General features: G+C 42.3%; 1 protein-coding gene across 7 annotated transcripts in view; it reads right to left on the bottom strand.

Moving 5' to 3' along the window:
* Positions 1-13093, bottom strand: part of Tp53bp1 (tumor protein p53 binding protein 1) — a 121158-nt gene extending 108065 nt beyond the window's left edge. For all 7 annotated transcript variants that reach the window (XM_045155910.1, XM_045155915.1, XM_045155916.1 and 4 more), the window contains exons 1-4: positions 12969-13093; positions 12214-12398; positions 11933-12026; positions 11588-11672 (exon numbers count right to left, since the gene is read on the bottom strand). In XM_045155910.1, coding sequence (XP_045011845.1) covers positions 11588-11672; positions 11933-12026; positions 12214-12398; positions 12969-12975 — 371 coding nt within the window. In that variant the 5' untranslated portion in view covers positions 12976-13093. The remainder of the gene's footprint in view (positions 1-11587; positions 11673-11932; positions 12027-12213; positions 12399-12968) is intronic.
* Positions 13094-13312: the final 219 nt, after the last annotated feature.

The raw sequence follows: 13312 nt of genomic DNA, 5'->3' as shown, positions 1-13312 counted from the left end.
TAGAAACAAAGCTCAAAAAATGTATTTATGTGCTGGAAAGATGGCCTAACAGTTAAGGCACTTGCCTACAAAGCTTAAGGACCCAAGTTTGATTCCCCAGAACCCACATAAGCCAGATACACATGGTAGCACATGCATCTGAAGTTCAACTGCAGTGGATGGAGGCCCTGGCGCACCTATTCTCTCTCATTATCTCATAAATAAAAATATAATTAGCTAGAATAAGACCCAAACTCAAAAAATACATTTGGCCAGGCATGGTGGCACATGTCTTTGATGCCAGCACTCAAGAGGCAGAGGTAGGAGTCTTGCTATGAGTTGGAGGCCAGGCTGAGAGTACAGAGTGAATTCCAGGTCAGCCTGGGCTACAGCAAGACCCTACCTCAAAAAAAAAGGGGGGGGGTCAGGCTAGAGAGATGGCATAGTGGTTAAGGTGCTGGTCTGCAAAGTCTAAAGACTATGTTTGATTCTCCAGGTCCCATATAAGCAACATGCACAGTGATGCAAGTGCACAAGGTCACACATGCACACAAGGGGGTGCATGTCTGGAATTCAATTGCAGTGGCTAGAGGCCCTGGTGTGCCAATTCTCTCACACACATTTAAAAAAGGCAGTTTGTTGGGCTTGCCTCAAAAAAGAAGCATCTAGAGAGATGACTCAGTGGCTATATAGGTGCTAGCTAGCAAAGTGTCACGTAAAGCTGGATGAACGTTCATTTGCAGTGGCAAGAGACTTTGTCATGCACGTGTGCACTTGCACACATACATGCAAATGTATAAAATGTTTTTTTTTGTTTTTTTTTTGTGTTTTGTTGTTTTTGATTTTAGAGGTAGGATCTTGTTCTATCCCAAGGGGACCTGGAATTCACTATGTAGTCTCAGGGTGGCCTTGAACTCCCAGAAATCCTACCTCTGCCTCCTGAGTGCTGAGATTAAAGGTGTGTACCACTACTCCAGAAAAAATATATGGTTTTTTGGTTTGCTTTGTTCTTTTAAGTGTTTAAAAAAAAAAAAAAAAGGCCAGGCATGGTGGCATATGCCTTTAATCCCAGCACTCAGGAGGCAGAAGTAGGAGGATCACTGGGAGTTCAAGGCCACCCTGAGACTACATAGTGAATTCCAGGTCAGCCTGGGCTAGAGTGAGACCCTACCTCGAAAAGCCAAGAATAAAAATAAAAACTAGGGCTGGAGAGCTGGCTTAGCGGTTAAGGGGCTTGCCTGCAAAGCCAAAGGATCCAGGTTCTATTCTCCAGATCCCACATAAGCCAGATACACAAGGGGGCACACACATCTGGAGTTTGTTTTCAGTGGCTGGAGGCCCTGGCACACCTATTCTCTCTCTCTCTCCTCCTCTCTCCCTCCTTGCCTATTTCTCTCTCTCTCAAACAAATAAATAAATAAATAATTTTTTGTTGTTGTTGTTGTTTGTTTTTCGAGGTAGGGTCTCACTCTGGTCCAGGCTGACCTGGAATTAATTCTGTCATCTCAGGGTGGCCTTGAACTCATGGCGATCCTCCTACCTCTGCCTCCCGAGTGCTGGGATTAAAGGCATGCGCCACCACGCCCAGCAATAAAAATATTTTTAAAAAGTGATCATTTCTGGAGAATTTAGAAATATCAAAAACTTAAAACAGGGTCTTATGTAACATAGGCTAGCCTTGAACTCACTATATACCCAAGAATGACATTATACTTTGATCCTCCTGCCTCTACTTCACTACTGTTGAGTTTATTGGTATATGCCACTCCACCTGGTTTCTTTTTTTTTTTGACTTTTCGAGGTAGGGTCTCATTCTAGCTCAGGCTGACCTGGAATTCACTATGTAGTCTCAAGGTGGCCTCGAACTCATGGTGATCCTCCCCGAGTGCTGGGATTAAAGGAGCGCACCACCACACCCGAATGCTGGGATTAAAGGCATGCACCACCACACCCAGCTCCTCTGCAACAATGGTAAAAAGAGGAGCTGGAGAGATGGCTTAACAGTTAAGGCATGACACATGCATCTATAGTTCATTTGCAGTGGCTGGTGTACCCATTTTTTCTCTCTCTCAAATAAACAAATTCAAAAAACATTAATGATAAAAAGAAATTTGAGGGCTGGAGGGGTGGCTTAGCCATTAAGATACTTGCCTGCAAAGCCGGGGGAGGGGGGGACGACCCAGGTTTGACTACCCAGAACCCACGTAAGCCAGATGCACATTGTGGTGTAAGCTTCTGGAATTCATTTGCAGTGGCTAGAGGCCCTGGTATACCCATTCTCTCCTTCCTTCTCCCTCTCTCTCTCTCTCTCTCACACACACAAACACACATAAATTTAAAAAAAATTTAAAAGAAGAAATTTGAAATGAGAAAAGATCCTCACACACACTTATTTCTGAAGGTTTATAGTTATTAATAAGTACCCTCAGCTGAATGTAATAGTGCATTTCTACCATCCCAGAACTAAGGAGGCTGAGGCAGATCTCAAGTTTGAAGCTAGCATAGGCTACAATTTGATTGCCTGTGTCAAAATACTAAAAGAAGAAAAAGAAAAAAGGAATAAGAAAGAACTTGTAAGTTGAGCATTAGGAAATTATTTATTTCATAACCTATAAAATGTTATGCTGTCATTAAAAACATGTAAAATACTCAAATACAAAGTATGAACCTAGACTGGATCCTAAATCAAATATATATATATATAAAATACACAATTGTGGAGAGAAAAGGCTGAAAGGATAAAGCACTGACAGCAAGATGGGAAGCAGAGACAGGAGAATTTTCCAGAAGCTCAAGGTAAGCAGAACAGCAGCAGTGCAAAGATCCACAGGGAGAAAAACCCTGCCTCAGTAAGGTGGAAAGGCAAGGACAGAACCAAAAGTTGTCCTCAGATCTCCACACACATGCCATATGTTTACAAAAATATGAAATTAAATTTTAAAATGTTAAAAAGACACAATTGGAGAAATCTAAGTATAAACTATATCATTAGATATTATGGAATTAGTTTATTAGGTATAGTAAGAATACTATGTTTATTAGGCTAATGTCCTTACTTTTAGGGAATGAATGCTAAAATATTTACAGAAAACTATTATATCAGTTTCAAATTCTTCAGTACCTCACAAAAGTATACATATATGTTCACAAAAGGAGGGAAAGAGCCAGGCGTGGCGGCTCACGCCTTTAATCCCAGCACTGAGGAGGCAGAGATAGGAGGATCACCATGAGTTCAAGGCCACCTTGAGACTACATAGTGAATTCCAGGTCAGCCTGAGCTAAAAGAAAGAAAGAGGGAGAGAGAACACATGTACTATTTTGTCTCCTCTGGAAATTTAAACTTTTTTAATTCTAGTTTTTGTTACATTTATTAATTTATGTGAGAGTATGGGACACTCTGGCCTCTTTCCGCTGCAGATGAACTCCAGACCCATGTGCCATGTCGGGCATCTGGGTTTACATGAGCACTGGGGAATCGAACCCGGACTGTCAGGCTTTGAAAGCAAGCACCTTTAACCATTGAGCCATCTCTCCAACCTGAGACTTAAAACTTTTTTTTTTTTTTGAGGCATGGTCTCACTCTAGCCTAGGCTGACCCAGAACTCACTCTGTAGCTTCAGGATGGTCTCAAACTCATGGCAATCCTCCTACCTCAGCCTCCCAAGTGCTGAGACTAAAGGCATGCTATGCCACCACACCTGGTCTTAAACTTTCAAAATGCTAGGCATGGTGGCACATGCCTTTAATCCCAGCAATTGGAAGGCAGAGGTAGGAGATCTCAGTGAGTTCGAATCCACCCTGAGACTACATAGTAAAATCCATCCAGGTCAGCCTGGATTAGAGTGAGATCCTACCTTGAAAAAAAAAAACAGAAAAAAAATAAGAAAAGAGCAAAAGAAGAAAAACTTTCAAAATAAAAAATAATAATAGGGGCTAGAGAGATGGCTGAGCAGTTAAAGCACTTGCCTACAAAGCCTAAGGACCCAGGTTCGATTTTCCAGTACCCACATAAAGCCAGATGCAAAAAGTAGCGCATTTGTCTGGAGTTCACTTGCAATAGCTACAGGCCCTGGTGCATCCATTCTCTCTCTGTCTCTCTCTCTCTCTGCTTATAAATAAATAAAAATAATAAATAATAAATAAAACACTTGAGGAAAGACTGAAGAGATGGCTTAGTGGATAAAGAGTTGGCCATTCAAACTTGAGTACTTGAGTTCAGATCTCCATACTACACATAAAAACCAAAAGCCATAACAGGCTTTTGTAACCCCAGCGATCTGACAGTTAGATGGGAGACAGAGAGAATTTACAGGGAGCACTAGGATCAGCTAGCAGCAGAACAACTAGAACAAGAAACTCTTGTTTCAAACTCGGTGGAAAGGGAAAGCCAACACCTGATAGTTGTCCTCTGACCTCCACACATGCACCATGGATGTGCACACCTGCACTCACACACACATACACATATCATTCATACACACACATACACAAATCAATTTGGGCTAGGTGTGGTGGTGCACATTTTTAATCCCAGCGCTCAGAGGTAGGAAGACCACTGTGAGTTTGAGGGCAATCTGAGACTACATAGTGAATTCCAGGTATGCCTGGACTAGCGTAAGACCCTATCTCGAAAAACCAAAAAGAAAAAATAATAGTAATTAATTTGGGGAAAATGTTACTACTTTAATTGTCATGGGAAAATTGTTCTTGTTAAGTAAAAAAGTCAGCAAACATACAAATCTTATGATTTGTCTCAACATTAAGCATAACATTAATAAACTTAAGTAAATCATAACAAAAATAAAGCAGCACATCATAAGTTTGAAAAGTTGGGGGCTACTGACCTAAGAAAAAGAAAAAAGGTTGTAAAAGCAAAAATTATCACAAAAGCCAGGCATGGTAGCACACGCCTTTAATCCCAGCACTTGGGAGGCAGAGGTAGGAGGATAGCCATGAGATGATGTGAGACTACACAGGGGATTCCAGGTCAGCCTGGGCAAGAGACGCTACTTCGAAAAAAACAGAAACAAAAAAATCACAAAAATTGGGCTGGAGAGATGGCTTAGTGGTTAAGCGCTTGCCTGTGAAGTCTAATGACCCTGGTTCGAGGCTCAATTCCCCAGGACCCACGTAAGCCAGATGCACAAGGTGGCACATGGAGTTCGTTTGCAGTGGCTGGAGGCCCTGGCACGACCAATCTCTTCTCTACCTTTCTCTCTGTGTCTGTTGCTCTCAAATAAATAAATAAATAAATAAAATCACAAAAATAAAAGTATTATTTGGAGGGTCAAATATATGACCTTGAGAAATACAGAGGAAAAAAGTCCGAGAGCAAGTGAGACAAAAGGGACTATAGGAGCAATAAGGTACAGCTTTAAAAAAAAAAAAAAAGACATCTGAATCTTCTCAGTTTTTTAAAATATTTTATTTATTCATTTGAGAGAAGGAGAGATGGAAAGAGACAGAGTGTGAGTATGGGCACACAGGGCTTCCTTTTACTGCAAACTCCAGACACATGTACCACTTAATGTTTCTTTCTTTTGTTTTGTTTTTTTGTTTTTGTTTTGTTTGTTTGTTTTTCGAGGTAGTGTCTCACTCTGGTCCAGGCTGACCTGGAATTAACTTTGTTGTCTCAGGGTGGCCTTGAACTCACGGCGATTCTCCTACCTCTGCCTCCCGTGGGCTGGGATTAAAGGCGTGTGCTACCGCTCCCAGCTGTGCCACTTAATGTTTCTGGATTTACATGAGCACTGGGGAATCAAACCAAGGCCAATGGGCTTTTCAAGCAAGCACCTTTAACCACTAAGCCATCTCTCCAGCCTTATTCTTCTCAGTTTTGGTTTTTGTTTTGTTTTGGTTTTTGTTTTGTTTTGGTTTTTGGATGATGCTTCCTTACGTGACTAATATCTAAACACAGGTGGGCTCAGTGAGTTCTTGACCTCTCTTCCACGTGTACTCAGCCCCTTACTCTGAGTATAGTTTTGAGATGTCTTATTGTGTAGACTAGTTCACTATGTTAGCCCATGATGCCTCAAACTTTATATAGCTAAAGATGACCTTACATTGATTCCCTGCCTCCACCTCACAAGTGCTAGAATTACAGGCATGCATGACCATACCTATTAGTATGTGCAGTACTGGGATTAAACCAGGATTTTGTGAATGCTAGGTAAGTAGCCTACCAACTGAGCTACAAGACCAGCCCCAGCCCCATATGCTTATGACTCTGTATTTGGGTCTCCTGACTAGGCTTTTCATTCACACCTGCATACTTCATTGCCTCCTCAACATTTCCAACTGAAGTGTTCCTCCAGTATTAACAACCACAACCAATCCTTTCTACTTGCTCAAACAAAACAAAACAAAACAAAAACTTGGAATTATTGTAACTTTCTCCTTCCTATGTTCCACATCTGATACATCTTTGAATTACATTTTTAAATCTCAGGATTTCACCATTCTCATCCACTTCTACCTTGAATCAGCTCTTTCTTTTTTAATTTTTGTTTATTATTTTTATTTATTTATTTGAGAGTGACAGAGAAAGAAGCAGAGAGAGATAGAGACAGAGAGTGGGTGCATCAGGGCCTCCAGCGACTGCAAACAAACTCCAGATACAAGCACCAACTTGTACATCTGGCTAACGTGGGTCCTGGGGAATCAAGCCTCAAACCAGGGTCCTTAGGCTTCACAGGCAAGCGCTTAATCACTAAACCATCTCTCCAACCCTAACTTTTAGTTTGTTTTCAAGGCAGGGTCTCATTCTAGCCCAGGGTGACCTAGAACTCACTCTGTTGTCCTGGACTGGCTTTAAACTCATGGCAATCCTATTTCTACCTCCAAAGTGCTGGAATTAAAGGTGTTCACCACCACACCCTGCTCAGCCACTCTTTAAAATAAACTGCATATTATTCTGTTAAAAACAAATATTTAGTCCAGGTCAGCCTGGACTAGAGGGAGATCCTACCCAAAAACAAACAAAAAAAATATTTAGGGGCTGGAGAGATGGCTTAGTGGTTAAGGCACTTGCCTGCAAAACCAAAGGACCCACGTAAGCCAGACATACAAAGAGGAACACACATCTGGAGTTCGTCTGCAGTGACTGGAGGTGCTGCCATGCCCATTCTCTATCTCTACCTGCCTATTTCTGTATCTCTCTCTCAAATAAATAAATAAAAATAAAATATTTTTAAAATAATAATAAATAAATAAAAATATGTAGGGGCTGGGAAAATGGCTTGGCAGTTGAGGCACTTCCCTGCAAAGCCAAATGACCCAGGTTCAACTCCCCAGGACCCACGTAAGCCAGACACACAAGGTGGCATATGTGTCTGGAGTTTGTTTGTAGTGGCTGAATGCCCTGACATGCCCATTCTCTGTATCTGCCTCTTTCTCTCCTGTCTGTCTGTCTCTCTCTCAAATTAATGAAATAAATGATTAAAAAAAAAAACATTTAGAGCTGGGCATGGTGGCACATACCTTTGAACCTAGCACTTGGGAGGCAGAGGTAGGCAGATCACTTTGAGTTCAAGGCCACCCTGAGACTACATAGTGAATTTCAGGTTAACCCAGGTAAAACAAGACCCTACCTTGAAAAATCAAAACAAAAAAAAAAAATTGAGACTAGTGGTTAGGCCTCTTGCTTGCAAAGCCTAAGGAACCAAGTTCAATTCCCCAGTACCTAGGTAAGCCAAATGCACAGGATGGTACAAGCATCTAAAGTTCATTTGCAATGGCTGGAGGCCCTGGCGCACCCATTCTCTCTCTTTCTCTGTTTCTTCCTCTCTCTCAAATAAGTAAAACATTGAAATAAATAGATAGATAGATGGATGGATGGATGGATGGATGGATGGATGGATGGATGGATATATTGAGGTAGGGTCTCGCTCTAACCCAGGCTGACCTGGGCTATATATTTTATATATATATATATGTTGTTTTTTTTTTTTCACTGGGGGCTGTGGAGACGGCTCAGTAGTTTAGTGTGCTTGCTTGCCAAGCCTGATAGCCTGGGTTTGATTCTCCAGGATCCATGTAAAGACAAAAGCATAAAGTGGTGCATACATCTGGAGTTCGTTTGCAGTGGCAAGAGGTCTGAGTGCACCCATTCTCATTCTCTCTCTTTGACTCTTTTATATAAATAAATAAAAACTATTTTTTTTTTTTTTGGTTTTTCAAGGTAGGACCTCACTCTAGCTCAGGCTGACCTGGAATTCACTCCGTAGTCTCAGGGTGGCCTCCAACTCACGGGGATCCTCCTACCTCTGTCTCCCAAGTGGGAGTGCCCTGTGAGTTCGAGGCCATCCTGAGACTACAGAGTGAATTCCAGGTCAGCCTGAGCTAGAGTGAGGTCCTACCTTGAAAATAATAATAGTAGTAACAATAATAATAATAAAAGCTAACTTTAAAAGAGAAAGACACTAAGAAATCCTGCTGGAGCTAGGCTGAAAACCTCCTCTATGTAGACCAGCTGACAGAAAGCTGGAAAAAGCTACGCTGCATGCAGTTCAATGGGAGAGAGAAAAATCACCAGTGAAGATACTCAACAGTGCACACTGCAAGCCTTAAAGTTGGCCAGCCAGGCAAAATGGGCCAAGAGGTGCAATGCAATAGTGGCATGTCTGTTGTGGGGAAAACCAACCACTCTTTAATTGGACTGGAGGCCTGTTCCATGGGAGGGAATAATATATCCCTGATACTGAAAATCTACAACAGGGGTAGTCATAAGCCCTAGGGGTGTAACATCCACTGCTATCTGGCTAAATGTATATACTATGCTCACCAAACGGCCTGGTAAGCATTCTCTTAATGTTCACACCCATATATTAATGCTACTCTCACTTTTTGTAGAGAAGCTTCTCTTTTCAGATGGCAGCCATGGTGGCACATGCCTTTAATCCCAAAACTTGGGAGGCAGAGGGAGAAGGATCAGTTTGAGTTTGGGACCACTCTGAGACTACACAGTGAATTCCAGGTCAGCCTGGGTTAGAGCAAGACCCTACCTCAAAAACAAAACAAAACAAAAATCTAAACATTAAGCCAGACTTAATAATAAAAAATAAGATAAATAATAAAATTAATAATAAAAGCCAGGCTTGCTTTTAGTCCTGATACTCAGGAAGTTGAGGTGGTAGGATCACTGTGAGTTCAAGGCCAGCCTTAGCCACACAGTGAGTTCCAGAGAAACCTGGGATAGCAGGACCAAAAACAGTAACAAACAACCAAAGAAACTTACACAAATGTTTATGACAAGTCTTATTCACAATAGTCAAAAACTAACAACAACCAATATATACTATAGTTTGTGAACAATGGTTTATGTACTATCCTATGACAGACTACTCAGCAATATCAAAGAACAAACTATTTATGCATGTAAACACTTTGATGGCTCTCCTAGGAATTATGCTGACAGAGAAAAGACAGCCCCAAGATAACAAAGATGAGTGATGCTTGGCACAGTGGCTCATGTTTCTACCTCAGCAACTGGGAAGCTGAGGAAGGTGAATGACCACAGTGTGAAGCAAGCTTGGACTGTTCAGTGAGTTCCAGGACAGCCAAGGTTAGAATGACACCTCATGGGGGGGGGGGGGGGGAGAATATATATATATAAATAATATATATATACATACATGTACACACACACATGTAAATACATATATATATTGTGTGCATACATACATATATATATATATATATATATCATATATACTACGTATATATGTAAAGCAGCTGAGGATAGGAACAAGAACTGTGACAAATGAATAAAGGACTAGACCAGTGAACGTTGCAAACCATAGTGCTTACATGCCTCATCTACAGAGACTGATTTGCTACTCCCTGCTCCAGTCAACTGTTGTCATTAAGGACTAGTAATACCAAAAGCCAGAAATTCAAGTTTTATGAGAAATTATTCCATTTTTAAATTCAAGCAAGAAACAGAGCCAGGTATTAATCACAGCACTTGGGAGGCAGAGGTAGGAAGATTGACTTGAGTTCATGACCAGCCCAGGACTGTAGAGTGAGTTCCAGGTTAACCTGGGCTAAAGTGAGACTCTACCTTGAAAAAAAATGCACTTAGTTTTAAGATACAGCAATAGTTGTTTTTTGGGTTTTTTTCAATTTTACTTTATTTATTTATTTGAGAGAAAGAGGCAAAGAGATATAGAGAGAGAAGGAGCAAACCATGGCCTTCAGCGCTGCAAAAGAACCCCAGATGCATACACCACCTTGTGCATCTGGCTTATGTGGCTCCTGGGGAATCAATCCTAGGTGCCTTAACTGCTAAGTCCAAGATACAGCAATAGTTTTTAACTATCTCAAAGGAGCATCCTTTTCTCTACCTCCCACTCTTGACCAACACCTCAAAACTCCCAAAGTTATCTGTGTTTTTTAGCCTTAGAAAAACTAGGGCAGAAGACAGAGAAACATTGGACAATAAAAAAGGGGGAAAGTATCCAAGTAAAAAGAACAAGTTGTCTTCTCTGCCCATCAGTTTCCCCCTCTATATAATAGAAATAATGTCTTCACTGCACAGCAGCTTTAAAGATAGAATTGAATAAAACCATTTCAAACACTCATTTTGGGCTTGAAAATCAGGATGCACTCTAAAAATGGATACATCAGGGCTGGAGAGATGGCTTAGCGGTTAAGGAACATACCTAGGAAGCCTAAGGACCTAGGTTTGATTTCCATGTCCCATGTAAGCCAGATGCACATGATGGAGCATGCATATGGAGTTTGTTTGCAGTGACTAGAGGCCCTGATGCACCCATTCTCTCCCTCTCCCCCTCTCTCTCCCTTTCTGTCTGTCTCTAATAAATAAGTTTCGTTTTGTTTTTTTTTTTTAACGTGGGTACCAGGGAATTGAACTCAGGTCGTAGGCTTTGCAGGAAACCACTTACCTTAACTGCTGAGCCATCTCTCCAGTCCAATTTTTAAAAATGGACACATCACAAACATGCACACACTACATACATGAAAAAAATGTGTGAACAAGCACACTCATAAAATTCCAAAAAATGGATACTGTCATGATATATGATACAGTAAAAAGCAAACGCTTAGGGTATGAATTAAACACTCTAGATCTAAAATTGATAAAGTGCTTTGGGTGGTAGATGGAAAGCAAACCAAATAGTTTTGACAATATACCAAATATGTTTTCTTTTCTTTATTTTCTTTTCTAGGTAGGATGTGTATTACTTTAACTGGAACTCACTCTGTATTTTGGGTGGCCTCAAACTCACAGTGATCCTACCTCTGCCTCCCAAGTACTGGGAATAAAGGTGTGTGCCACCATGCCTAGTTATTTTTCCTTTTTTATTTTTCTAAAAGTATTATCTTTGCTAAGAATAAGGAATGTTTATTTTGCTTCATATTCACAAGGCAGGTTACAATTTTAATACTGTAGTTGCAAAAAAATATTACATCACCGAAGAGATGCCAGCTATCAGTCCTAAAACAATATAATCTATACAGTTCTCAAGTCCCTTTTTCTAATTCTCAAAAAGATGTATTCCTTTATCCTTGGGATGAGGCAACAGGTGCAGATAAATGTACTGTTATATTAACAGATTTATATAAACTCCTTCAAACATTAGTATACCTGCTTGTCCTGTTTGGCTGAGGTAACTGTTCTATGACCTGACTGATGGAACCACTTGTATCCAAATGAGAAGACTCCACAGGGTCTGGAAAAAAAAAATTAATAACTGGATTTTAGCACAAAAGGTACTTGTCATCAAACATTAATACAAATTCAGGAATCCATGCAATACCAATGTAATGTGACACATCAGAATATCATAAATTTTTGAATTCTATATGCTCCAGATACTGTGCTAAATCTCCTGTACATTCCTCACAACTCTAAGTTTAACCCCCCGCCCCCGCTCCAATAACACCTTAAAAAAAAAAAAGCAACAGGGACTGATAACTTTAAACTGCTCACCTGGGGCTTTGTTTTCTTTCAAATGTTCATTGAACCCACTATTCCGATCTCCTTGCTCTTGGGTAGCTGTTTGCTCAGGATTGGATATAACGTCCTAGAAAATACACAAACATAACAGCCCCACCAATAAAGTTAATAGCCCAGAATGAGACATATTTGTGAACATGTTGATTTTATTTTTTCCCACCAATTAGATCCAAAAGATCGTAACCTCCTAAATAACTTGGCTGGTTTAGATTGGGGGTAACTGGTGAATCATTTCCAAACAAGGTATTACTCACCACCACAGGGTTCTCTTTGTGCATCTGTAGATTAGGAAGGTGTCGAGACAGCATACTGAAGTGCGAACCAGAATCATCTTCTGGACCCTGGCTTTCAGGCTGAGAATCTTCAATTATCAAGCAAGGAGTATCTTGCTGAGAGAAATCTGAATCCAACTGACTTCCAGTAGGGTCCATCTGCTCCCCTGGAATGGAATAACAAAAGATCAGTTCTGAGTAACCCACAGGGCCCTCCTCACACAATCTGAACCTAAATAATGGGGTGGAAGTACAAGAGCTAGAAAAGGGACCAGCCTAGGGCTCCTCCACTGAGACATCTATAATAGCTTACTAGTACTTTCCCAAAACCTGGGGGTGTTTGTTTTTGCTTTTGGTTATTTACAATCATCCTCCCTGGGCGTCCCCCCTTCTTCTAGCGCACCTTCCGTGGACTCCCCTCCCCTCCTTCCCAACCACATCTCTCCCCGCCCCTTTTCCACCACCTCCCCCCAACTCTCCCTGCGTCCTCCAGGGCTCCACACGGCTCCCGAAGGGCCGCGCAGTACTCGCTGGTGGCGGGGACCCCGCAGCCCTTCACGCTTCTCCGCGACCACCGAGCCTCGGCCGGCCGCCTCCCCGCCCCCTCCTCGGGCCTGCACAACCCCTTCCCCGTCACCGCCGCCATGCTGCCACCCCGCCCCCTCCGGCAGCCATCCCCGCAGGGCGACACGCCGCCTCCGGAGCCAGCCGCGCCCCGACGATGGGCCCAGCGATACCGGGCATCCCTGCCGGAGGCCCCCCGCGCTGGAACTAGACGTCGCTGCACGTCGCCCAGGCCCCTCCAGGTCGATCCCCAGGTCGCCACTGTAGCCACCGCCGCCACCGGCCGCGAACTCCCCCTTTTCCCGTTGCGTCACGCACCACCGGAAAGCCCATTCGCTGGTGAGGCTGCCACTCAAGAAGTCCTGTAGCTGATAGGCGGATGAGGAGGAATGCCCCGCCTCAACGTATGAAAAAGGAACACGGCGGCGCGTTTCCATAGCAGCATGGACGTTGCAGGCCTTTGCCTTAGTACAGCCTGGAGAATGACAGTATCCTTGAACGAAGGGACCTTCAGAGG

The sequence above is a fragment of the Jaculus jaculus genome, chromosome 8 (assembly GCF_020740685.1).
Source record: "Jaculus jaculus isolate mJacJac1 chromosome 8, mJacJac1.mat.Y.cur, whole genome shotgun sequence".
Taxonomy (NCBI): Eukaryota; Metazoa; Chordata; class Mammalia; order Rodentia; family Dipodidae; genus Jaculus; species Jaculus jaculus.
The sequence above is the reverse complement of the archived record's forward strand: the minus strand, read 5'-3'. Positions and strand labels throughout refer to the sequence as shown.